General features: G+C 42.9%; 1 protein-coding gene across 5 annotated transcripts in view; it reads right to left on the bottom strand.

Annotated features, from left to right (window-relative positions):
- Positions 1 to 26223, bottom strand: part of MYCBP2 (MYC binding protein 2) — a 310493-nt gene extending 284270 nt beyond the window's left edge. For all 5 annotated transcript variants that reach the window (XM_081083308.1, XM_081083309.1, XM_081083312.1 and 2 more), the window contains exon 1: positions 24569 to 26223. In XM_081083308.1, the coding sequence (XP_080939434.1) occupies positions 24569 to 24867 (299 nt within the window). In that variant the 5' untranslated portion in view covers positions 24868 to 26223. The remainder of the gene's footprint in view (positions 1 to 24568) is intronic.
- Between the last annotated feature and the right edge of the window lie 1551 nt (positions 26224 to 27774).

Below are 27774 nucleotides of genomic sequence, written 5' to 3'. Positions count from 1 at the left end.
TTCTTCTCTGATAATGCTCCTAGGGCAATGGAAACAAAGAGAAAATAAACAAATGGGACTACATCAAAATAAAAAGCTTTTGCACAGCAAAGGAAACCATCAACAAAACAAGAAGACCCACTGCATGGGAAAACATATTTGCCAATGATATCACCGATAAGGGTTTAATCTCCAACATTTACAAGGAACTCATGAAAATAATAGGAAGATAAACAATCCAATTAACAAATGGGCAATGGACCTAGATAGACAGTTTTCGAAAGAGGACATACAGAGGGCCGAAAGACATATGAAAACATGCTCAAAGTCACTAATTATATGAGAGATGCAAATCAAAACAACTATGCGGTATCACCTCACACCTGTCAGAATGGCTATCATCAACAAATCAACAAACAACAAGTGCTGGAGAGGATGTGGAGAAAAAGGAACCCTTCTGCACTGCTGGTGGGAATGTAGACTGGTGCAGCCACTCTGGAGAACAGTATGGAGCTTCCTCAAAAAACTAAAAATGGAACTCCCATTTGACCCAGTGATCCCACTTCTAGGAATATATCCCAAGAAGCCAGAAACACCAATCAGAAAGGATATATGCACCCCTATGTTCATAGCAGCACAATTCACCATAGCTAAGATTTGGAAACAGCCTAAGTGCCCATCAGCAGATGAGTGGATTAAAAAACTGTGTTACATCTACACAATGGAATACTACACTGCAGTAAAAAATAAGGAACTCTTGCCTTCTGCAACAGCTTGGATGGAACTGGAGAGCATTATGCTAAGTGAAATAAGCCAGTCAGAGAAAGATAAATACCACATGATCTCACTAATTTGTGGACTATAGAGAACAACATAGACTGATGAACAGGGACAGATCCAAAGACAGAGAAAGAGCAATCAGACTATTAATCCCCAGAGGGAAAGTAGGGGAGGTTGGGAGTAAAGGGAAGAGATCAACCAAAGGACTTGTATGCATGCATATAAGCCAAACCAATGGACATGGACAACAGGGGGATGAGAGCATGAGTGTGTGTGTGTGTGGGGGGGGGGGGGAGGATGGGGGTGAATGGGGGGGGATGAGGACACATTTGTAATTCTTTAACTAATAAAGAATTTAAAGATAAAAATAAATAAATAAATAAAATAAATACAAGGACAAAGCCAAAAAGGCCCACAGTTATATTAAAATATAATACTAAAATACAATTCAAAAAAAGAAGAGGAACAGAAAATAAAGAGGGAAAGAGAAGGCAATTAAATGGTTTACCCAAAGCCAACGATATCAATAATTAATTATATTAAATATTAATATTCTACATTCCCCAAATAAAAAGCAAAGATTGACAAGATGGATTTAAAAAAACACCACCAACAACAACAAAAAAAAACAAAACAGCAAAATCCTACATATGTTAACCACAGGAGAGAAACTTAAATATAATGTTGCAGATAGGTCTAAAGTAAATGATGGAGAAAACTTATCATGCAAAAAGTACGCATAAGAAGGGTGGAGAGGCCATTTTGACGTCAGGTAAAATAAGTTCAAGACAAGAATATTACTGGGGATAAAGAGAGATGTGTAATAATGAAATAAAAAAGTAATTCACCAGGGAAGTTTTAACCATTATAAATGTATATAATAGCAGAGCCCCCAAATACATGAAGCAAAACTGACAAAATTAGAGGAACAAATACAAATCTATAGTTACAGTGGAATATTTTTAATACCCCTCTCTCGGCAACTGATAGACTAGACGAAAAACTAGTACAGACATAAAAGATTCAAATAACAGTATCAACCAACTTTAATTATTCACATGCAACTCTACATGCAAAAATGGAAGAAAACTGTTTTCAAGTGTCCATGGTACAATCACGAAGGAAGACTATACATATCCTGGGAGATAAAGCACATCTCAATAAATTTTAAAAAGATAGAAATCAGAAAAAACCTATAATAATAAAAGCGTAATATGTTAATTAGACCGGACAACCAAACGACCTTCCGAGCATCCTTCCGGACGTCCTTCTGGATGACCTTCTGGGCGAAGCTGCAGCTGTGAGGGCTGAGCCCTTGCACGAATTTCATGCATCAGGCCTCTAGTGTGCATTATAAAGTAATTACAATAATATATAAAGAAACTCCAACTATCTGAAGGTTAAATAAAATAATTCTAAACAATACGTAGTGCAAAGCTGAGATTACATAGAAAATATTTCACACAAAATGACGAAGAATACAGGGTGGGGTAATAGTAGATTTACAGTTATTCATATGGAAAATAATACAATAATTACTAAGTAATAGTACAAGAATAAACTCTTGTACTACAGTACAGTTTCACATACAATTGTAAACCTACTTTTGGCCCACCCTCTACACTGAGAATCAAAATTTGTGGGATAGAACTAAAGCAGTGCTTAGATAAAAACTCATGGTTTTAAATACTTATGTTAGAAGAGAAAAATACCTAAAATCAATGACAATGAGCTAAGGTTCTACCTAAGAATGAAGAAAAAATGGCAAAGCTAACTCAAAGTAGAAGTAAACTATAATGAGAGAAGTGTCAATTAAATAGAAAATCCAATCTAATAATAGACAAACATGGTAATTGACCCTACCATCACTACACCTCCCATTGGCTAATCAGCACGATATGCAAATTAACCGCCAACAAAGATGGCAGTTAATTTGCATACTGCAGGCAGGGCAGGACAGCGCAGCTGACAGCACGAGCCGCCATCCCGGGCCGCAGGCCGGCCCCAGAAGCCCCAGAAGCCACCCAGAAGCCGGTGATCGGGGGGAGATGGGGGTCCCCTGCCCAGGCCTGACACCTTTGGCGGAGGCGTCAGGCCTGGGCAAGGGGCCGATCCGGCGATCGGAGGGTGATGGAGGTCGACGCCTCTGGTCGAGGTGTCAGTACTGGGCGGGGGGCGGAGCCGGCAATTGGAGGGGTCTGGGGGACCCCTGCCCAGGCCTGACACCTCTGGCCGAGCCATCAGGCCTGAGTGAGGGGCCGATCCGGTGATTGAAGGATGATGGGGGTCGATGCCTTGGCCAAGGCATCAGGTCTGGGCGAGGGCGGAGCCGGTGATCGGAGGGAGATGGGAGTCCCCTGCCCAGGCCTGAAGCCTGGGTCAGAGGCGTCAGGCCTGGGCCGGGGAGGGGGGTGGGGGGCAAGCCAACGATTGGTGTGAACTACAGAGGAAACACCTTTTCTGACCGCTCATTGGCTAAGCTCCCTGTATGCCACTGGTAATATTCTTAGTAACTTGGGTAATAAGAATCCAAAAAGGTGATCCAGGGTTTTTCACCACACACCCGGCGAAAAAAAACGAAGGTCCGCTGCTGGAGGGCTAAGAAATGTCATATCCTGCCCTAGCTGGTTTGGCTCAGTGGATAATGCCTTGGCCTGCTGATGGCAGGGTCTGGGTTCAATTCTGACCAAGGGAATGTACCTAGGTTGCAGGCTCCTCCCTGGCCGGGGCCCAGGTCAGGGCTCATGCAGGAGGCAACCAATCAAAGTGTTCCTCTCACTTTGATGTTTCTCTCTGTCTTTCCCTTTCTCTTCCACATTCTCTAAAAATCAATGGAAATATATCCTCAGGTGAGGATAAAAAAAGATAGTAATAAAGAAATTATTATTATATGAAAGACACATCTTGAAAATGCCTAAAAAAAGTTGTCAGTTTTTCATGGTGAAGAGACTGGAGTCCGTGTTGATGAAAAAACCTTGCTGGCTGCGTTGACTGGCAGTGGCTGCAGCAGCGGGATTATGGGGCTGGGGCCTTCCCCTGATCAGCCTGGTCACCTCCCACAAAGGGAGGCCAGACTGCGGCTTAGGCCCACTCCCCAAGGGGAGCAGGGAGTGGGCCTAAGCTGTCACTAGAACATCCCCTGAGGGTTCCCAGTATGCGAGAGGGGGCAGGCTGGGCTGAGGGACACCCCCGGCCCAGTGCACGAATTGCGTGCACTGGGTCCCTAGTAGATTAATAATAGAGAATGTTGGTTCTTTGAACTTAGAGATAAAATTAACAAACCTCTAAGCTGATCAAGAAAAAAAGAGGAAACCCCCAACATAAGGAATGAAAAAGAAATTAGCACCACAGATCCTGAAGACATTAAAGGATAAAAATGTTATGAATGACTTTATGCCAAAATTTTCCACAATTTAGATAAAATGATGAAATAAGTAAATCTCTCTCTCAAAAAAAAATACAAGTTACCAAACTGACACGAGAAATAACAAAAATTTGAATATCCCTATATCTATTAAAGAAACTGAATTTGTCAAAACCTTCCCTACATGAAAATTCCAGGACCAGATGATGTCCCCGGTGAATTCTAACAAATATCAAGAAGAAATAAGCTCATTTTGATACAAACTTTTAAAAAATTCAGAAGGGATTACTATCTAACTCATTTTATAAGATAAACATAACTGTAATACTAAAGCCTGACAAAGACATTACCAAATACAGTAACAAAAAGTATTATAGATCAATATGCTTCATGAATATAAACCCAAAAATTCTTAACAAAATATTAGCAAAATAAATTTAACAATGCATCACATATGAGAAGGTTTTATCCCAGGAATGCAGGGCTGACTTAACATTGAAAAATTATCCTTTTCTTTTACTCTCTTAACATACGATCATTTCAATAAACGCAGAAAAAGCATTTGGCAAAATTCAATACACATTTATAATAAAAACTAGAGGCCCGATGCATAAATTCATGCACAGGTGGGGTCCCTCAGCCTGGCCGGTGATCAGGACCATCAGGGGAGCTGGCTGGCCGGGGGAAGGGACGGCAGGAGGGTGGCCGGGAGAGGGGTTGAGGGGCCGCAGGAGGTTGGCCAGCCGGGGGGTGGGGAGAGGAGGGGCCATGGGAGGTTGGCTGTGGGAGCGCACTGACCACGAGGGGGCAGCTCCTGTGTTGAGCATCTAGACCAGGGGTGGGCAAACTTTTTGACTCGAGGGCCACAATGGGTTCTTAAACTGGACCGGAGGGCCGGAACAAAAGCATGGATGGAGTGTTTGTGTGAACTAATATAAATTCAAAATAAATATCATTACATAAAAGGGTATGGTCTTTTTTTTTTTTTACTTTTATTCATTTCAAACGGGCCGGATCCGGCCCGTGGTCCGTAGTTTGCCCACGACTGATCTAGACCCTGGTGGTCAGTGCACATCATAGCAACTGGTTGACCAGTCATTCTGATCATAATGGTCATTTAGGCTTTTATATATATAGGTTAGAGACCCGATGCATGAACTTCGTGCAAGGGGCTTGGCCCTCACAGCTGCGGTGGCTTGCCTCAGCCTGAAGCAACCACAGTAGCTGCCTCAGCCCTCACAGACCCAGCTTCATCCGGAAGGCCGTCCAGTCTAATTAGCATATTACGCTTTTATTATCATAGATTATCAACAAAAGTAGGAATACTAAAAATCTTTCGCAAACTGGCAAAGGCCATCAAAATACCTACAGCTAACATCATATTTAATACTGAAGGATGAAAGACTAATTTGTAATTGTTTCCCCCTCAGATTAGGAACAAGGAAGAATGCAACTTTCACCACTTCTGTTTAGCACTACTGTGAAGTTCTTGCCATTAAAATAATGGGGGGGGGGGGGAGGGGGGGAGTGCAGGGGTATCTGGAGATCAGAAAGAATGATAATCTATACTATTAAAAGGGTAATATGGTAATTAGACCAGATAGACAGATGTCTTCCAGACAAAGCTGCAGTGGCTGTGAAGGCCAAGAAGGGAAGGCAGCCGCAGTGGCTGTGGGGGCCAAGGAAGGCCAGCAGCTGCCAGCAGTGGCAGCAGCAGCGGGGTGATGGGGGTGGCACCTTCTCCTGATCAGCCAGGTCGCCTCCCACAGAGGGAGGCCAGACTTCGGCTTAGGCCCATTCCCCATGGACAGTAGAACATCCCCTGAGGCAGCAGTTCTCAACCTGTGGGTCGCGACCCCTTTGGCAGTTGAACGACCCTTTCACAGGGGTCGCCTACGACCATCCTGCATATTAGATATTTACATTACGATTCATAACAGAAGCAACATTACAGTTATGAAGTAGCAACAAAAATAAGTTTAAGGTTGGGTCACAACATGAGGAACTGTATTTAAAGGGCCAGAAGGTTGAGAACCACTGCCCTGAGGGCTCCTGGATGGGAGAGACGGCAGGCCAGGCTGAGGGGCCTTTCCCCCGGCCATGCACCGGGCCTCTAGTATGATTATAACATCCCAGAGAATCTAGAAAACAGTTATTTAAATTAATGAACAGCATTTACGATAGACTACCTATTATCCTACTTGGATTCACTTGCTTCAAATAAAGCTCCTTCAGAATTCTGGTTGGTCTCATTTCCTAGAGAAACTTTCCAGAGGAAGTAAAGCAGGACAAACTACATCTTCCCACCCCCTCCAACTGGTTTCAAGGCCAAAACTGATAATCACAACATCTTCTCCGCTAGCCATTCTAGATTCCCTTCATCTTTGCATTTCTGTTGGTCCAAGTGGCTGTTCTCATGAAATGGTCATCAGGCCTTTTTCATGACCACTTACCGTCAAGATTGGACAATGATGTACCAAGAGACACTTAATAAGTTATCCGTGAGCCAAACACCCATGCTCCATTGTGAAGCAGCAGCCCTACCTCCTCCAGATAATCTCTATATCCTAAAAGGCCTGTGGTCATGACCAAAGGAGAAACGGCTCTTGCGGCAGGAGGGGCGGGGTGCCGGCGACGTCCGTGGAGCATGGGAGGCATTGCAGGGCTGTGGACATGGCCTTGATGGCAGGGTAGGCCTAGGGGACCCTACATGCACGTGATTTAATCACGCGCTGGGCCTCTAGTTAGATATATTAGCCCAGTCAAAATGGTGACTCCTTTCCTTGGAAAAGGAATGCCAAATCCCAGCTGTAGCTGTGACTTAAAAGGATTCTTGTGTCTTCTTTTGGAAATGATTCCAGTCCTTTCTGAGAACCACAATCTTTTAATCCTTGTGCTCAGAGCTAAAGGGAAGGGAAGCATAAATTCCCCCAATGGATCACTGAGAGTGATGTTTGCCGGAAGCCGGTCCATCCTTGCTGCTTGACACAGTCGCTGCAGGATAGAAACATCTGCAGGGCATATGTTTCAAGGGACCTGGCGTATATGGCACACTGTTCTTAATATGGTTGCTCCCCTTAGCGCTGTGTGTTCTAACCAAGGTCACCTCTCCGAGAAAGGTTGTTTCCCCAGGCAGGGATTTTTCCCTGAAGTTAGGGAGGGGATGAAACTCCTTAACTAAGTGCCAGGCGGGTAGTTAATCACTTTAACTACAAACAATCATGCTTAAGCTACATAATCTTTACTCCCTGGAATGGAGATAAGAAACGCCCTAACCTTTGTAATAGAAATTGACAGGATTAAAATCAACTGGTATAAATACGGATGTAACAAAACAATAAACAGCAGAACCTCTCTGGAGATTGAGACCAGAACTTGGCTGGAGATCCTGGCTAGGCTGCTGATCAACTGAACGCTGTCTCCGTGTCATTCCTTCTTCACCGACTCCGTCTACGCCTTTGGGAACCCCTGGACCTGCTGGGGTTGGACCCCGGCAGATGTTAACAGGAACTGATACCATTGTAATTAGCTAGTTATTAATAATAGAAAAGGAACAAGGGCAAGGCCAGACAGTATAGGCATGGTCCCTGAAAACCACTGGAGGAAGAGGACTGGACAAAGGAAAGATAAACACATGCCCAGTAAAGTTGGGGTGATATAGGGAAGATACTTGCCTGTCAATCACATTCTGGCTGGCCAGAATGGGCATGGCCACTGCAAACATTCAGGAATTTGGGATATATAATCCCCTAAACAAAGAAACTTGCGTTCTTACGCTCTTGGTTCCTCTTAGCACTCTTTTATTATTATTATTGATTTCAGAGAGGAAAGAAGGAGAGAGATAGAAACATCAATGATGTTTCACTGATTGGCTGCCTCCTGCACGCCTCCCACTGGGGACCAAGCTGGCACCCCAGGCATGTGCCCCTGACTAGAATTGAACCCGGGATCCTTCAGTCCGCAGGCCCACGCTCTATCCACTCAGCCAAACCAGCTAGGGCGCTCTTGGCACTCTTAGCTCACGTCTCACACTTGGCTTCCTGGCATTCTCCTGTGTAGCCCACAGCCATGCAGACCCTCACAAACCAGCCTGATGCTATACTGGACGTTGGTGTTACAGAGTATTTGATCCAACAGCTCCAACATGGAAAGGAAACTCTGGACACTGGCTTTACTTCTAGTTTTATTGAAACCCCAGCTATACTTCTTCTATGACTGGACAAAGGGAAATGGAATTTTGGAAAACCAAGGATATAAGTTCATGGAAATAAAGCTTTCTACTATATTGCATCCTCCCGTGGGGACCTCCAGAAATGCATTTTCCAGCAGTACCCCAAGTTCCCACTAACAATAGGGAAAGATGAGGCATGTTTTTCTTCAATAACAGAACCACTCCAATTTCCATTTGTTTTTCCTGCTGGGATCACCAAAGGATGGGACTTCATCCTTGCAAGCTATCTTGTTCAAACTTGAGGATATCATCATCAGTTGTGCCATCAACAGATTGTTTTACTGCTCTAGAGTTAAAAGCATCTGGGTGGAGTGGCGCATGATGAGAAAAATGAATCCCATGGATCCTCCTTTCCTATACATAAAGTGGGTCCCTAATTCTGAAGTGATACTACACAGACCCTGTGTCATTAGATCAAATACTGTATAAGCACTGTACTTCCCAGAACACAGATGAGGGTGGCTACTGCCAGGCTGGACTGTCAGAAGCTCAGTTACTAGATCAGTGGTACTAAATAATAGTCTATTATTTGGTCCTTGCACAGCTACCATCAGAACTTTTTCTGCAGCATCTGTAGGTCAAAAGAAATACCTAACAGCATTGTTAATTAATTAGATCCAAATAATTAATAAGAATTCATATCTGTCCTAGCTGGTTTGTCTCAGTGGATAGAGCGTCGGCCTGTGAACTGAAAGGTCCCAGGCTCGATTCTGGTCAAGGGCACATGCCCGGATTGTGGACTCGATCCCCAGTGGGGAACTTGCAGGAGTCAGCCAATCCATGATTCTCTCTCATCATGGATGTTTCTATCTCTCTCTCCCTTCCTCTCTGAAATCAATAAAAATATGTTTAAAAAAATACTTTAAAAAAAGAAATTATATCCTAAGAACTTCGAAAAAAAATACACATAAATTGAAAAACAGTATTTTTTTTTCATTCTTAAATAACTATAGTTCCTTAATAATAGGACATGTACACCTTCTAGGCACTGCACAACTTCCCAAACTTGGAATCATACTGAACATGCCATACTCCTTTCCTGTTCCACACTGATTTTTGTGCAGTGTTTGATTTGTATCACAGCAAGTACCAAAAAACTTTGAAAAGTTAGGACATCCTCAAAAGGAATATTAGCATGACCTAATGTCAAAAATGTGAACTACCTTAAGCTAGTAGTTTGCAATAGATGTTGCTGTGTTTCCTTTGAAATTCTGAAATATCCCATGGTATTCATGTGTTTCTGCTGTGGTGTTTTGGGGTGCCTCAGCACACAGTTTGAGAATCTATGTGTGTGTGTATGGCCATAAGCACATATATACAGTCCCTTTCCTCCCTTAGCAGGCTAACACCTACTAATAGATTTTGTTTTAACTTACCTCTAATTATTGGTTTGGTGATAGCAGTAGTTAGGACAAGAGTAGATGGAGGTTGTAGCAGCAGTATAGTCTTCAAGCAACTACCCTCTATCCAGAGGAAGCAGTTCACTTCTGTAAGCCCAGAGGACTCAGGGGAATTTGGGATTTCAAAGATTTCAGCCTTAGCCAGTTTGACTTAGTGGATAGAGCGTTGGCCCTCAGTCTGAAAGGTCCCAGGTTCAAGTCTAGTCAAGGGCACGCACCTCAGTTGCAGGCTCCAACCCTGAGTGGGAGGCAACCAATCAGTGTGTCTCTCTCACATCGATGTTTCTCTCTCTCTCTGTCTCTCCCCCTGTACTCTCTCTAAAAATCAATGGAAAAATATCCTCGGGTGAGGATTAACAAAAAAAAGTTTTCATATTCGACAACTCAGATATTCCATTCTAAGAGTCAGGGTCCACCCCCACTTCTAACCAGAGAACAGACACTGGCATGGCAGATTTGCTAAGAATTCAACCCATCCAGGAGCTCTACTACACTTAAAATTAAGTCTTGGGCCTAATCACTAGCTTTTCTTTCTTCCTACTACAAAAGTAAGTTTCTTTACATGATACTTAAGAAATCACCTAATTTTCTCACTTTCCCTCCCAATTACCTTCCGCCTTTCATTGTCTGTCTCCATTCTATCAATGTCACTCACCAACAGCCATTTGGTCACACACACTACCCTTATCTTCTATAGTAGAGGCCTGGTGCACAAAATTCGTGCACTTGCAGCGGGGGGGGGGGGGGGTGTCTCCTCAGCCTGTCCTGTGATCTCTCATAGTCCGGAAGCCCTCAAGTGATGTCGAACTGATGGCTTAGGCCCGCTCCCATGGGGATAGGGCCTAAGCCATCAGTTGGACATCCTTAGCTCTGCGTGGAGGCAGCAGAGGCTCCTGCCGCTGCCTTTGCACTCACCAGCCATGAGCCTGGCTCAGGACCTCTGGCTGAACGGTGCTACCCCTGTGGGAGTGTACTGACCACCAGGGGGCAGCTCCTGCATTGAGTGTCTGCCCTCTGGTGATCAGTGCGTGTGATAGTGACGGGTCGTTCCGCTGTTCGGTCAATTTGCACATTAGCCTTTTATTATATAGGATATATAAAAGCCAAAGCAATCAAACTACCAAATGGCCAACTGGTTGACTAGTCACTATGATGTGCACTGATCACCAGGGGGCAGACGCTCAACACAGGAGCTTCCGCCTGGTGGTCAGTGCACTCCCACAGATGGAGCAATGCTCAGCAAGCTTAACGAGCAGCTCAGTGGCAGGCACAGCAGGGCTGGGATGAGCGGAGCGGCACAGGCTCATCCCTGGCCACCTGACACTTTGCGCGCTACTACAACCCTCGGGGGATGTCAGACTGCCAGTTTCCGAAACCGCAGTCCAACATCCCCCAAGGGGTCCTGGATTGAGAGAGGGCACAGGCCGGGCTGAGGGACCCCACCAGCACACAAATCCATGCACCAGGCCTCTAGTATCCTTTTAATTAACAACTTCCCCAAACCTCTTAAAAGCCTGAGATAGTATACCAATCAGTACATTTCCTTTTACAGGTATCCCATTATAATTCACCACCTGTGAAAGTTTTAACAGTTGCACAGCTAAAGGGCATGCCAAAGGTTATCAGTGCCAGTGCTCCATCTTATACAACCTGTAGTGGGGTTCAAACATTGCCAGCCAGGCACCAGCAGATAATCTAGCCCCAAAATTCCATTTTTTAAAGTCTACTTCCTCAGACCATTCCTGGTACCATAATTGTCTTGGGTAAGGTTCCTCAGGAAATAGACTCTGAACTGGAGATTTGCACACCAGAAGTTTATTGAAAAATGCCTCCCAAATCAACAACTGTGGGAGAGTGAAGGAAGTAAGATCTGAACAGAGAAAGGAGTTGAATTACAATAAAATCACAGGATGGCCTCAGCCAATCCCCTGGTGGGCTTTGCAGTTGGGATCTTCAAAGTTGTCCTGTCTTAGTGTAAAAGGGCTAGGTATTTATAGCCAATACAGGCATAGGCTACTAGCTGACCCTGAAGAAGAAGCATGACTTAGAGCAGCGGTTCTCAACCTGTGGGTCGCGACCTCTTTGGGGGTCGAACAACCCTTTCACAGGGGCCACCTAAGACCATTGGAAAACACATATATAATTACATATTGTTTTTGTGATTAATCACTATGCTTTAATTATGTTCAATTTGTAACAATGAGATTGGGGGTCACCATAACGTGAGGAACTGTATTAAAGGGTCGAGGCATTAGGAAGGTTGAGAACCACTGACTTAGAGGGAAGCAGCTCTGTTGGCTAAGGGGAATGCCTGGAGAGGGACTTGGAGGCAATCAGTTTTAGCTGCCAATATTCACAACAGCTAGGGGAACCTGTACCTGAACAGAGAGATCTGAGTGGTGAACCACAGCACCTGCTATACCACTACTGGACTAGTACAGCAATTTGGCTAACGAAGGGAGAGAATTAAACATTTACTCTGATTTCTTAGGAGAAACTACAATTCATCACTAGTTGATGAGGGAAATGCTTCTTTGCAGAACAGAACCAGCTAATAAACATAGAAGAAATAATAGAATTATAAAAATCATCATTTTGAAACCCCTAATAAAATTATTGACTCAGACAAGTATTATCAAAGGATGTCAAACCCATTAGGTGAAAGATATACACAGTATGCAAAAGTTATTACCCATGATTACTCATTGGAAATGGAAAAGGCATACATTTACAGAAAAGAGATCTAAAGGGTACCATCTTACCCAAGTAATTAGACTGAGCATTATTAAACAGTGAGACAATTTGAAAATCTCTGATGGCCTTAGCCAACCTCTGGATAGGATGCAATATGCAATACCCATAGCTACATACAAAATACAATTGCTAAAAAAATGCTTAACCAAAACCTAATGAAGCTTTAAAACTAACTTCCACTTATAGGAAATATGGATGGAAGACAGAGATTAACAATATCTGGGGACACCTGTCCTTAAGGAACTGGATTTATAAAATACTCTAGAAAAGGTAAAATATTAAGTGACAAAAAGTGGGTTAACGGGAGGAGGAGGGAATTAACTGAAGAAACTTTTAGAGTGATGTAAATGTTCTATACTTGACTAGTGATAGCTCTAAGACCCCTCATATGAATACTTTTAAAAGAGCGAATTTTATTGTATGTAAATTAAATCTAGATTAACGGATCCCCTCCTCCAAAAACCTGAATGTTTAATGATTTTGAATAAAACAGACTTTTCTGTTGATATTTTTAAACAAGTATCTTAAAGTGCAAAAGTATTTTTAAATTAACATTTTTATTTACTTTATAAGCGCAAAGGCAAGATTTTTCTTATGGTAAGCTAAGAGAGTAATTCATTTCATATTTCTACCTACCAATACACCAAAAGAACAGTTTTTGTCTTAACATGTGTTGATATACAATTCCATAGATGTAACAGCTACATGAAATAAATTACTACCTATCCACAAACACAGAGCATCAATCCTACATCACTTCCTAAAACACTCCTACAATAATCTCCAACAACTCAAACCCATCAGTGTCAACTGAATAAAACCAAATTCTTACCTTGCTGTTCAATCTTCCCTGCCCTCTGGCCACAGTCTCCATTTCCAGAATGAATTCCCACTGGTCTCCCTCATAATACCTACATTCCAGCTCTAATGGGATTCTCACCATTACCTGCACACAAACTATGCTTTCTCACCTCTTGCTCATGCTTTTGAGCCAGCAGGGAATGCCATCCCTTTGTCATAAAACACTAGGCTTTCACAATGGTTTCATTTAACACTTTTATCAGTACCTCCTTTGTATCTTTCACCCCCATCCAGACAATAAACTGAAGTGTAGAAACTTTGTCTTATAAATCTCTACAGGGCCAATAGTAATAATCCCTGAACCTTTGTTGGATTAACTGACTACTTAACTTCTTACAACCAAAATTCCATGCATCTGAAATAAGGCTCAAATATAATTTTTAACAACAAAGAGATAAAGCAGCTAACAGAACTGAGTGGGTTTAGCTTAGAGAAGAAAAGCAATTCCCCCCTTTAACCACAATATCACGTTTTTTTCTTTGATCTTCCATCACACTTCAACTTTGGGGGAAGGGGGTGCAGTGAAGAAGGAAACTTGATTTAGTGCAAAACAGTTCAATTGTGATACAGCACAGCTGTGAAAACAGCACAACTGTAGAAGGGCCCTGGGGCCAGACCCCTCTCTAGTTAGACTGGTCTGCTTTGCAATGCGTGAGTTTGCCCCGCACCAGGATGGTCTTCTCTCTTACTCTTTGTGCCAGTGTGCTTCACTCTGCTCTAGGAGACATCTTCCATGTTTCAGCTCAGACACAGAGACAGTCTCCATTAATCAATGGGGGGGGGGGGGGGGGGAATGTACTTCCAAGAAGCTGGCTCATAAAGACCGGAGTTCCCACCCCAGGTCCCTGATTGGTCCATGCTCATGCAAATGAGGACTCCAAAACCCTGCAGTTTGACTGGTCCAAAAGGCACCGTCCTGATGGGTCAGTATAGTGGCTCAGTTTGGTCAGAGCTGCACAGCTATGATTAGATGAGGAAAGCCTCAATCCTAATGGTTGAAATAAGATTCCAGGAAACCTTTATACCAGGTGTACCGGTTAATAATGCGGATTTTGTAATCAAAGAAAACATGGTAATTTCAAGAGAAACATCAAAAGTGCTTCATTCAAAGTAATGTCCATCTCTAGCTACACATTTCCCCATCTTTCAGGTAATTTGTGGATACTGTCCCAATAGAACTATTATTGTTTTGAGGCAAACCATTCCGAGGCCCAATTTTCTACTTCTTGCTATGTTTTGAAGTGCTGCTCAGAAAGTGTGTGTGCCATTGATCAGAACAAGTGGTAATCTGAAGGAGCAAGGCCTGGTGAATACAGCGAGTGACGTGTCTTTAACTGGTTTTGAAGTGTGTGATGGTGCGTCATCATGAAGCAAAATTACTTTGCTGTGTTTTCTGGAACATTCTGGTCGTGTCACGATCAAAGCGTGGTTCAAATTGATTATTTGTTGTCAGTAGCGATCAGTATTAACGGTTTCATCTGGTTTTAGAAGCTCATAATACACCACACCTTCCTGATCCCACCAAATGCAGAGCATTGTCTTCTTTCCAAAGCGATTTGGCCTTGCAGTCGATGTTGATGGTTGACCTGGATCAACCCATGATCTTGTGCATTTGGGATTCTCAAAATAAATCCACTTTTCATCACCAGTCACAATTCGACATAAAAAAGACTTTCTTTCGTGCCGTTGAAGCAATATTTTACTGCTGACTTTTCAGTTTTCCATTTGTCTTTCGTTCAGTTGATGTGGCACCAATTTTCCTTCCTTTAAAATCTCTCCCATTGCTTATAAATGATCGGAAATTGTTTGCTGAGCAACATTTAATCTTTCTGTAAGTTGTTTTTGAATTTGACATGCATCTTCATCCAACAATGCTTATAATTGTTGGTCTTCAAACTTTTTTGGTTGACCTGGACATCTTTGTCTTTCACATCGAAATCATCACTTTTAAAGCATTTAAACCAGAGTTCACAAGTATCTTGAGATGGAGCATGTTCACCATAAGCTTCCCGAACTATTCAGCAACACTTTTCTTCAAAATAAAGTAATGAATTATAACTTCCTGCAAATGCTCTTTTTTTGGCATGAAATTCAACATTTAAGTGTAAAAATATCTATGATGTTAACACCTTTAGCAAATTTGACATATGAAGTTTTGAAGCTTGTTGTCAATACAACAAAATAGCATATATATCAAATCGCTTATATATCAACATATGTGCAACTCCATCTATTGAAAAAAATCCACATTATTAACTGGTACACCTAGTAAGGATTGGCTCAGATGGCAGAAACACAGTATAGGCAGGCAGTTCAGCCCAGGCTTCTCCAGGAAGTGTAATTTGCATGAGAGGCACCTTTGCAGAAATGGCTGGTAGGCTCTGTGTTGTTTTTTTTAATTTGAGCCCACACTTCAACTTCGAAGTTGAACTCAGCTAGCCATTTCTCCATTTCTCTTTTTTGTGGAAAAACTTATCATGCTGATTAGAATTTTAAATATGTGATTTTGATGATAATAACCATAATGATAACAGCAGCAGCCAACAGCTAACTTTACTTACTAAGCACTTGTCATGCAAAGGCACAATGTCCTTTCAATACTAATAAGGTTACCAGTAAAGAAACAGACAAAGGAATACTAGTTAACTTGCCCAACTTAAGATAGAAAAAGGTAGAACTAGGATTTGAACTAAGGTAGTCTGTCTCCAGAGTAGATTTAGCCACTGAGCTATGGTTTCGTCCAAGGGCACTGTTGTGCTGCCATTCACACACAGAACTGATTAAACATTCCTTTATTCATTTCTTTCCCATCTCTTTCCCCAACTGATGTTCTCATTTTGATTGGCTCATTGATACAAAATATATGTATTCAATCACAGAATAAATGAAATACTTATTCCCACGTTCAACACAGTCACTGAGACCAAAAATAAAAGAACAAGACATGATCCTTGCCTTCTCTTTAAGTCCCCAAATTCCATATGCCCCCTCACTCTCAGCAGAAATCAGTAACTAATATTTAATAGCACTTAATGTGCCAAGCACTTTACATATATGGATTCATTTACTCTACAAAAACAATCCTTATTGAGAAACTAAGATGGCGGCATAGGTAAACACCGGGAAATTGCTGCCTCCCACAACAACTTCAAAAATACAACGAAAAGACAAAACAGACATCATCCAGAACTACAGGAAGGCTGGCTGAATGTAAATTCTACAACTAGAAGAAAAGAGAAAAGCACACTGAGACTCAGAGGAGCTGCGGAAGTAAAGTGCAAAGGTACGGAGGCTCGAGCGTGCGGAAAGGGGCTGGTACCTGAAGATGCGGCTGTCTTTTTGAATCAGGAGGGAGTCACAAGCTCCCGACTGCTCTGAACTCGGGTTCCAGGAAGTCTCTGGGGACCCAGGACTCATACGGGGAGAAACTGGACTGTCTGGCAGCGGGCAGAACTCTGAACTTGAGGGCGGCTTTCTCTCAGAGGTGCTTGCAGCAATTACCGGGACACTGAGACGAGCGGCCCCTTAGGGCAGGACTGAGGACCAGCCATAGCTGCTTGCTCCGCCCTTTGATTCCTTGAGACCCCGCCCCACCCAGGCTGTGGCAGAGGCTTTTGCATATGAATGCCCTGGCCCTTTGCAACCTGAAAATTACCTAACAAATTGCAGCTGGGCCAGACAGACCCAGAACTTCCAAGAGAAGGCCCAAGGCCCCACAGCAGCTTGCACTGCTTCATAGCTGGGCCTCATCAGGGCACCTCCAAACTCCAAAAAAGGAAGGGGAATCTGCAGATCTCTTCATAGCTCCTGCTGGGTAGCCTTAGGCAGAGGCTAAATTAGCACCTCCTTAGATCCAAGAGCCAGTGTGCCCAGTGGTCAGAGGGGGACCATCCAGATTACAACTCCTCAGATCCATAAGGGACACACTCAGGGGGCAGACTCAGTGAGCACCAAAGCCCCACTGAAGCAAGTCTTGCCCCAGAAGGGTGTCTTCAGCACAGAAGTTCTCCCACTGCAGACACAGCTGATTCTCACTGCCAATTGGCCTGGAGGTCAATTCCTCCCAGTGATCCTACAACAATCAAGGCATAACTACAACAAGACTGTGCACAAAGCCCACAAGGGGGTGCACCAAGAATGTCCACCTCAGGTAACTGGGGAGGCTGAGCCACTGGGCCCTACAGGACACTTAGCACACAAAACCACTCTACCAACACAGGGAAGCATAAAAAATGCGGAGACAAAGAAACAGGTCACAAATGACAGAAACGGAGGAAAGCAAATGACTGGATATAGAGTTCAAAACCACGTTTATAAGGTTTTTCAAGAATTTTATGGAAACCGCCGATAAATTTAGTGAGACCCTGGAGGATATGAAAAAGGACAAAGTAGAAATTAAGCATACACTGACTGAAATAAAGAATAATATACAGAGATCCAACAGCAGACAAGAGGATCCCAAGAATCAAGTCAAAGATTTGAAATACGAAGAAACAAAAAAGACCCAACCGAAAAAGAAAAAAGAAAAAAGATTCCAAAAATATGAAGATAATGTAAGGAGCCTCTGGGACAACTTCAAGCGTACCAACATCAGAATTATAAGGGTACCAGAAGGAGAGAGAGGGCAAGATATTGAAAACCTATTTGAAGACATAATGACAGAAAACTTCCCCTACCTGGTGAAAGAAATAGACTTACAAGTCCAGGAAGCACAGAGAACCCCAAACAAAAGGAATCCAAAGAGGACCACACCAAGACACATCATAATTAAAATGCCAAGAGCAAAAGACAAAGAGAGAATCTTAAAAGCAGCAAGAGAAAGACAGTCAGTTACCTACAAGGGAGTACCCATACGACTGTCAGCTGATTTCTCAACAGAAACCATGCAGGCCAGAAGAGAGTGGCAAGAAAATTTCAAAGTGATGAATAGCAAGAACCTACAACCAAGATTACTTTATCCAGCTAAGCTATCATTCGGAATAGAAGGTCAGATAAAGAGCTTCACAGATAATAAAAAGCTAAAGGAGTTCATCACCACCAAACCAGCATTATATGAAATGCTGAAAGGTATTCTTTAAGAAGAGGAAGAAGAAAAAGGAACTCTTACCATTTGCCACAGCATGGATGGAACTGGAAAGCGGACAAATACCACATGATCTCACTCATTTGTGGAATAATGAACAACATAAACTGATGAACAAGGACTGATCCAGAGACGGATAGGCATTGATTGGACTGTCGGGCCTTGGAGGGAAGGTAGGGGAGGGTGGGGGTAAGGGGGAAAGATCAACCAAAGGACTTATATGCAAGCATATAGGCCTAACCAATGGACACGGAAAACGGGGGGGTTAGGGCATGGGGGGGGGGGTTGGGGGGGGTAGGGGGCAATGTGGGGATAAGGACACATATGTAATATCTTAATCAATAAAAAATATATTTAAAAAAACAATCCTTATTATTATTAACTTCATTCTACATACAAGAAAACAAAGTGATAAACAAAAGTAATAAACAAGTGGAACTACAACAATCTAAAAAGCTTTTGCGCAGCAAAAAAAAAAAATCAACAAAATTAAAAGGTAATCTACAGAATGTGAAAAACATTTGCAAATCATATATCTGATAAAGGGTTAATATCCAAATTTATATATATATATATATATATATATATACACACACACACACACACACACACACACACACACATACATAGTGTGCCAAAAAAATGTATACAAGCTTTAACAGCTGATAACTCAATTTTTTAAAATATATTTTTATTGATTTCAGAGAGGAAGTGAGAGGGAGAGATAGAAACAATGATGAGAGAGATTCACTAATTGGCTGCCTCCTGCATGCCCCCCAATGGGGCATTTGCCCTTGACCAGGAATCTAACCTGCAACCTCCTGGTACATGGAACAATGCTCAACCAACTGAGCCACAATGGCCAGGGCTAGTAGCTCAATTTTGAGAATGAAATGTATTTTAATAAACACTGCCTTTATAATTATTCAAAGTGTGTTTATACATTTTTGGGAGACATCCTACACACACACACACACACACACACACACACACACACTCTAACATAATTCAGTAACAACAAAACAAGCAATCCCAGTAAAGAATTCCAAGAAAAAAATACATATGGCCAACAGGCACATGAAAAAGGGCACTCAACATCATGAATCATCAGGGAAATGCAAATCAAAACCACAAGGAGGTATCACTTTACACCTGTTAGAATGGCTGTTATCAAAATAAACAAGTGATAACAATTGTGGGTGGCCATGTGGAGAAAAAGGAACTCTTGTGCACTGTTGGTGGGTCGGTAAATTGGTGCAGCCACTATGGAAAACAGTATGGAGGTTCCTCAAAACATTAAAAATTGGACTACCACATGATCCAGCAATTCTACTTCTTGGGTATTTATCCAAAAGGAAAGGAAAACACTAACTCAAAAAGATATCTGCACCTCCCTCCTTATTCTCTGCAGCAGCTATCTACAATAGCCAACACATGGAAGCAACCTAAGTCTAAGTGCCCATCATCGGATGAATGAATAAAGAAAATACTATTATTACTCAACCATTGAAAAACAAAAATCTTGCCATTTGCAACACCAAAGATAGATCTTAAGAGCATGATGCTATGTGAAATACCTCAGAGAATGACAAATACCGTATGATCTCACTTATATGTGAAATCCAGAACACAAAAACCAAACTCATAGATACAGAGAATAAAATAGTAGTTGCCAGAAGGGGGTGGGGGATGGGCCAGGGAGGGAAGATTGGGCAAAATGGGTGAAGACGTACAAACTTCCAGGTATAAATAAGTCATGGAGATGCGATGGACAGCAGGGTGACTATAGTTAATAATACAGTATTGTATACAGGGTGAGATAAAAGTAGGTTTACAGTTGTAAATATGCAAAACAAAGAGTTTATTCTTGTATTATTATTTATTAATTATTGCATTATTTTCCATATGAACAACTATAAATCTACTTTTGCCCTGCCTTGTATTTGAAAATGCTGAGAATAAATCTTAGTTTTCATCATAAGAAAAAAATTATAACTATGTGTGGTAATGGATGTTAAATAGACTTACTGTGGTGATTCATTTCACAATATATACAAAAAAGGAACTGTTATGTTATATACCTGAAATTAATGTTATATACCAATTACATCTCACCTTAAAATAAATAAGAAAATTGAGGTATAGAAGTTATGTAATGTATGCAAGGTCACACAGCTAAAAAGTGGCAGAACCAATATTTAAAACTAGTGGACTTGCCCTAACCGATTTGGCTCGGTGGATAGAGCGTCGGCCTGTGGACTGAAAGGTCCCAGGTTCGATTTAAGTCAAGGGCATGGACCTTGGTTGCGGGCACACCCCCAATAGGAGGTGTGCAGGAGGCAGCTGATAGATGTTTCTCTCCCACTGATGTTTCTAACTCTCTGTCCCTCTCCCTTCTTCTTTGTAAAAAACCAATAAAATATATTTAAAAAAAAAAAAAAAAAAAAACTAGTGGACTTAAGAATCTAAGCTCTTACCCACTTCACCATAATACCATCAAAGTCATTAACTCCATTAGGCTTGCATCCCTCAATGTCTCTACTACACACCTAAAAAATAATCCACGGTAATGAATTCATTCACTACTGACTGATAACTCACCTTGTTTTGTTCCTTAAACACAAGCTTGTTCTCACCTCAGAGCCTTTATTATAATTACCTAAAAGACTCTTCCTCTAGATCTGTCTTCCCATTATTACAATTCCACTTAAATGTCAATTCCCAGAGACCTATCCTGACCACCCTACCTAAAACAGCACCTCCCCACCTACAAATTGTCTATCAATGAAATTGGTTTTATTTTCTCTATATTTATCACTACCTGATATTATCAGTTTTTCATTTCTCCCCACTGGAGTAGAAGTTCCAAGAGAGTGGAGACCTTGTGTATCTTGCTCAATGCTGTATCATATGCATCTAAACCAGTGCCTGACTCACAGGAGGCATTGATATTTACAGAATGGATGCCAAATATTGTTCTAGATATTTGAATTACCAATATAAATAGAATGTAATTCTTATTCTCAATAAACTCTTAGTTTTTATATTTTTAAACACCTCCTCCTCTTGTATATTAATGAAAGACTAGCTCCTTACTTTTTTCAACAGGTAACCACTCTGTCTTTTTTAAAAAATATTTTTATTGATTTTAGAGAGGAAGGGAGAGGGTTAGAAGAGGGATAGAGAGACAGAAACATCACTGATGAGCGAGAATCACTGATCAGCTGCCTCCTGCACAGGATATCGAGCCTGCAACCCAAGGCATGTTCCCTGACCAGGAATCAAACTGTGACCTGGTTCATAATCAATGCTCAACCACTGATCCCCACCTGCAAGGCTCCACCTGACATCTTAAACCAGTCCCTGAGATCTCCCTTTCACCTCTCCCCATCAATTATCCTTCTTCTCACTTCTTTAATTTCTCCTTCTCCACTTACTGATAACCTGTGAATCTCCCCATTTCCTCAGCATCTCCCACTGACTCTTCACCACATCTCTCTACTATGACCACTTCCTCAAAAGTCATCAGTGACCTGGAAAGTGTTCTCACTTTCTTCAGCATTTAACACTGCTGTGGACTTTCAATCTACTTTCTTAGGACCAGAAATGCTACAATCTCATGGCTCTCTTCCTAGTATTTTTATTTTTTTGAAGCTTTCTTCCTGTTTCCTTTCTCTCATCCTTTAAACTTCATGCTCACTAGAGCTTCGTCTTCTATTCTTGCTCTGTCTCTGAAATATCTCATTTGCTCCTCCAACTCAGCTAGTTATAATAATATTATCCATTCAGTACCTAACTCCCATTTCCACTTTCCCATCATATTTAGTAAGAAATGTGATTGAATTTTTAAGCAAATTCTCAATAAAGGTTAGTTGCAGGCTAAGACTTAGAAAAAATAATGTGATCGATAATAAACAATAATGTTCTGAACAAGCTGTTGAAGGTAATATTATACAACTTAAGGCAGTTTCCATGAGTACTTCTTGATATACTTGAACTAATTCTTTTTTTTATTTTATTTTATTTTTTTTATTGCTTAAAGTATTACAAAGGGTATTACATATGTGTCCATTTTATCCCCCCGCCCTAGACAGTCCCCTAGCCTCCCCTATCCCCCAGTGTCTTATGTCCATTGGTTATGCTTATATGCATGCATACAAGTCCTTTAGTTGATCTCTTACCCCCCTACCTCCTGCCCCCCAACCCTCCCCGGCCTTCCCGCTGCAGTTTGACAATCTGTTTGAGGCAGCTCTGCCTCTGTATCTATTATTGTTGAACTAATTCTTCATTAATTTTAACTGACAGCTTGTACAAGAATGGGCCAAAAGCTAAAAAACATTCACAAATTTTAAAACTTGAATACAGTCCTAGATATATAGAAATTGCATTACACAAGTATAATAGTAAGAAGTTAAAATAGGATTATACCAGTCGCAAGTTATTGTGTAAATCAGGAAATAACATACAAAGTAAATTCAAATTCTTTGGAAGAGCTTTGTAAAGATGTATCCTTAGTACCATAATTCAGAGACTCTGATAACTAATTATCAGAGCAGTGTAAGATTTTCTATTTTTAAAAACATTAGCAAGAAACAGATTTGTGCCATTATGGCCTTCAGCTTAGGTAGCATAAGGTAGTTACATACATTTATAACCATATGATAAAACTACTCATGCATCTAATCCTGTAAACAATCACAGATATGAGAAAACTGGTTTACCCAGAAAAAAAGGGTGAACAAAGCTCCACCTTTTCAACTCTGCAATAGATAGAGCCACAGTACATACTGGTAAAATTCCAATACCTGACTTACAACTTACCCCTTTCATAATGGGAGAAAATGACATCTGGTTATTGCCTAACAAACTGCGCATTCAATAAATAGAGTAAGCTCTGCGACATTTAACAAAATTCTACAATGCTTTCCCCATTTCCCCATATATTGCAAGAAGCTGTGAGAAAAATGATGATGCTAACTCCCAAATACCACTGTCAAAAGCCAAGCTGGTGAAACAAGTCAGTCACCCTCCTTCAGGGTGTGTGGCATGTAAGGGCATGGAAAAGAAAACCACAGAAGAGCCCTCAGCAAAAAGACACCCATATTTTAAGAAAAAGAAAATGAAAGTGATTTAACATCTCCTACATATCACGGAAGCTAAAGGAACAGGGAGTCTAGGAAAAGATCTAGGAGCTACTCAAATTTTCTCATTGGTGGCAGCTGAACACTACCTACCCAGCTGTCATATTTTGAAGTTCAGCGTTCCCCTTTTCCCACAAAACCCGCTCTACTCTAAAGCCTGTAAGTGACAGACGAATGAAATGGCTGATGGGACATCAGAACACAAGAGCAGCTGCAACCACATTTCTAGAAGACCAGTTATCAAAGTGCATCTCTAAAAATCTGAGTCAAATACCTTTGGCATCCACATAAATCTCCATCTGCATCCCTCTTGCTTAATTCTCTTAAATTGAAACTCCATGCCTTATCCAACTGCCTGATTATCTAAAACTCGTCATATACATAAATATATGGATATATGTATACACACACCCGACACTATCTTTAGCCTATACCATTTCACCCCTAAGTGAAAGGTTGGCAGATTTTTTTAAATTATTTATTTATTTTAGGGGGAGTTGGAAAGGGGAGGATGGAATGTCACGGGGGATGGGAGGGGTGAGAAATTCGTGCAAATCCTATTGCGACAGACACTGGAAACGCCACTGCCTTCACCACTCTTGCAAATTCTCTCCATGTATTAATTACCCCCTTACTCTTTACCCATCCCTCCTCCTTTCTCAACAATACACACACGTGTCATAACCGACCCGCGCCATCACCTTTTCTGGAACATCACACGCTACCCTCCCACCCTCGCCAACCGCCCACAAAGACACACACTAAGAGCAGAAACTGCTGCCACCGCACCCTCCTCTTCAATTGAGTGTTTCTACCGCACAGCATCAGGCATTGCTGAAAGGGAGCTCAGTCAGTAGGTACGTAGACACGCGCGCGCGCGCGCACACGCACACACACACACACACGCACACACACACACACGCACACGGGAGCGCATGCAGCATGTGGCGCAAGGAAGGGCACCCGGACACGCACCTGGAGGCCGAGTGTCCAGCGCCGCTGCCTCCCTGGTCCCTGTCACTGAGCGCAGCTGTGTAAATCCTCCGGTAGCGGTCGGCCAAGGCCCGGCCTGACAGCAGCAGCTGGTAGTGACCCCGGGAGTCCGCGGCGGGCAGCCCCAGCCCCAGCCCCGCGGCAGCCACGGAGCCCTCGGGAACCGGCATGAACAGCGCCCCCGGCGCCGGGAAGGAAGAGATGGTGGCGGCTTGGAAGAATCCGTCCCCGCCGGGCCCCGAGGAGGAGGCGGCGGGGGAGGCAGTCGCTGCGCACATCATCCTCCTCGCCGCCGCCGCCGCCGCCGCTGCCTGGTCCCCGCGGGCCGGACAGGCAGACACGCGCGCGCACACACAGCCCTTTTCCAACGACGACGGCTCCGGCAGTGGCCTCTCGCTCCAGCAGCCGGGAGACTACAAAGACAGCGACGACCTCCTCCTTCTTCTCCTCCTTCTTTTCCTCCTCCCCCCCGCGCCGCCTTCGCCGCTACCGGGGCCGCTCATCTAACCCCGCCACCTCGGGAGTGTAAGGAGGAGGCGTAGCCGCCGCAGCTGCCGCCACCACCGCTCCCACCGCCCGGACTGCCCGCAATGGGAAGCTGCCGGCTGCACTGGGCATGCGCTACGCCCCGCACATGCTCAGTAACGCCAGCCTTTCCCCGTCCCCTCCCCCTCTCCTCCGCCACTCCCTCTGCCTCTCGGCTTCGGGTGTGGGGCTGTGAGTCCCTACGGAATCTGAAAGAAATCCGCTTCTCCGGGCTTTACTAGCAGCTTGAGGAAGAGTAAGGAGAGTGCTAGGCAGGCTGTCAGCTGCAGACGCTGGGCTTCAGGTAATGGTTTCCGATCAGGTGGGAGAGCTGGGACCTGCAAGCAGAGGGAACGTGCGGGAGCTCCCGCCAGAGTAGAGTGTTACGTAACCCTGCCACCTCTCCCGACCTGAGCAGTGCTGATTAATCCCGAATTCAAGGCCCAGAAGGCCAACCGGATTACAAGTCCCTTTGCAGAATTTTTGTCTTTAGGATTTAAGTCTATTTAAAATGGCATTTACTTACAAAAGACAGGTAGTAAATTAGTGCATTCTCTTTTTTTTTTCTGTGAAAGTAGAATTCACAGTTAGGACAGTGTTCACAAGCCAGAGTCATTCCCAAAGTATATTGTTCTTAACATTTACATCAGAGTTAAATCTTAAGGCATTATTCTATTATTAAATACTCTTTTGTCGACTTCACATTCCTCCTAAAAGTGCACTCTTATCTCTCGAGAGTGGTTACTTAATGGCTTATCTTTTTCTGCCCAGACTTACATTACTAAAGATAATTCTTGAAGATGGCCTGAAACTATAGTTGTGACTGTGTCTGTACAACATCTGGAAATGTCATATCTACCAAAGATCTTATCATTGTTATCTATATAATGTAACACTTGCTGAGTTCCCTGTTCCAAGCTATTCTACTAACCCCTTCTAAGTAAATGCTCTAGAATTATATTTGCCAATGCATCCTGTTTCCTATTAGTTTTATCTTTATTTGAAGAGTATAAATTTATACTCCTGACAAAATTATTAAGTCCTGGCCTCCCAGTACTATATTCTTTATCCAATTACTACCTCCTATGTCTGTGCCTCTTCCCTGAACGTCCTTCACTAAAAAAAAATAAAAAATAAATAAACAAACAAACTTGGGTAAGTAAATTAATTCTAGTTGGAGGGGAGGGCAGGAAGTGGTAAAGGAATCCATTTTTTCTGGGGCTTTAAATGATAGATGGATGTCATTTTTAATAACATTAAAAAACAAAATAGCCAGAAGTGGGATAATGAAAACATAGGGACCAAGGGCAGGCCTGCAGAATTATAGTATTTTCGTACAGTGAGTAGCCCTGTTAAACAATTTTTGTCTTATTTCTTCAACTATCCTATAAGCTCCTTCAGACATTCTTATTTATCTGTGTGTCTTCCTTAGCTTCTTGTACAGACCTTTGTACATAGAAAGTATTCAATTAGTATTTGTTCTCACGTTTCAGCAGAGTTACAAGTTCAGTACTGAACAGGACGCCCTCTTCCCCAACCCTGGGATGAGAGCTAAGACACAGGTAGAGAGGCAGCTAACGGCAGGTAGAGTTAAAGGCCTGAACTGCATGTAGGAGCTGCTGTAAGGGCTCCTCGCTGTTGCAGAAGTCCAGGAGGTAGCCAAAAGGCTCTGACAGACTAGGGTTTGAATCCTAACCCTTCTATTTGTGTCTTTGGGCAAGTTTCAACTTTTGAATGAATAATGGTCAAAATAAGACTACATGATATTATGGGAGGGCCTCAAGCATCTAGGATGTCCACCTTGGCACATGGCTTTGTGCAAGTGGTAGCGCACAAAACAAAACATTCTAAGTATTTCTCATAAGGACAAGTATGGCATCTGTGTCGTCCCCGCGCCCCGCCCCCCCCCCCCCCCCTTAATTCCCAGATCCTTCTACACAGGCTCTAGCCCTAAGCAGGAGGGAAATATATATTGGTTGAATGGATGGATGGATGATGAGTACCCAGAAAACCATTTCCAGCTTAGACTTAGGTGGCGGCATGTTCAGTCATTGTCCATGTACAGTGTCTAGTGGGACTGACCTTATGGGCTGCACAGGTCTCAAGTTCTTCCCACCCCTTCCTTCATTTCACCTGGGGCTTCACCATACCCTTCAGTCCCAGGCAGGCCCTTTCCTGAGCCTCTGGGTACACACAAAACCCGGTAACTGGAGAATTTCATAAGGAACCCGTTGTCATTGAGCAGCGCAGCTAGGCGTGCGCAATGCCCACACTTGCTCACTTAGGTTTCTGACCGAGGGTGGCGTATCCTTCCACCACCGCGGCAGCAACAGCGGGCGGCAGCGATACTGTAATTAATAGCAGACGCTGCGTTTTCTTTCCTCCTCCTCCTCCTCCTCCTCCTCTTCCTGCCTCTGCAGTGTGCACTCCCCGGTCACTGCAACTGCTACAGCTTCTGCCTTGGCAGCTGGGCACCTTGGAAGGCTTCCCTGGGTGGCCGGGAAGGAAAAAAACAAAACAAAAAAACGATTGGAGTCTCCTTTAATTCCACTGTCAAGGGGACTTGAAGGGAGGGTGGCCCCCAAGGCAAGTCGCAAGGATCACCTGAACCGTCCCCGCTGACGGATGATTTGGGTTTCTGGCAATATGCAAAGCAAGCGTCC

The sequence above is a fragment of the Myotis nattereri genome (genome assembly GCF_964212035.1).
Source record: "Myotis nattereri genome assembly, chromosome: 2".
Classification (NCBI taxonomy): domain Eukaryota; kingdom Metazoa; phylum Chordata; class Mammalia; order Chiroptera; family Vespertilionidae; genus Myotis; species Myotis nattereri.
The sequence above is the reverse complement of the archived record's forward strand: the minus strand, read 5'-3'. Positions and strand labels throughout refer to the sequence as shown.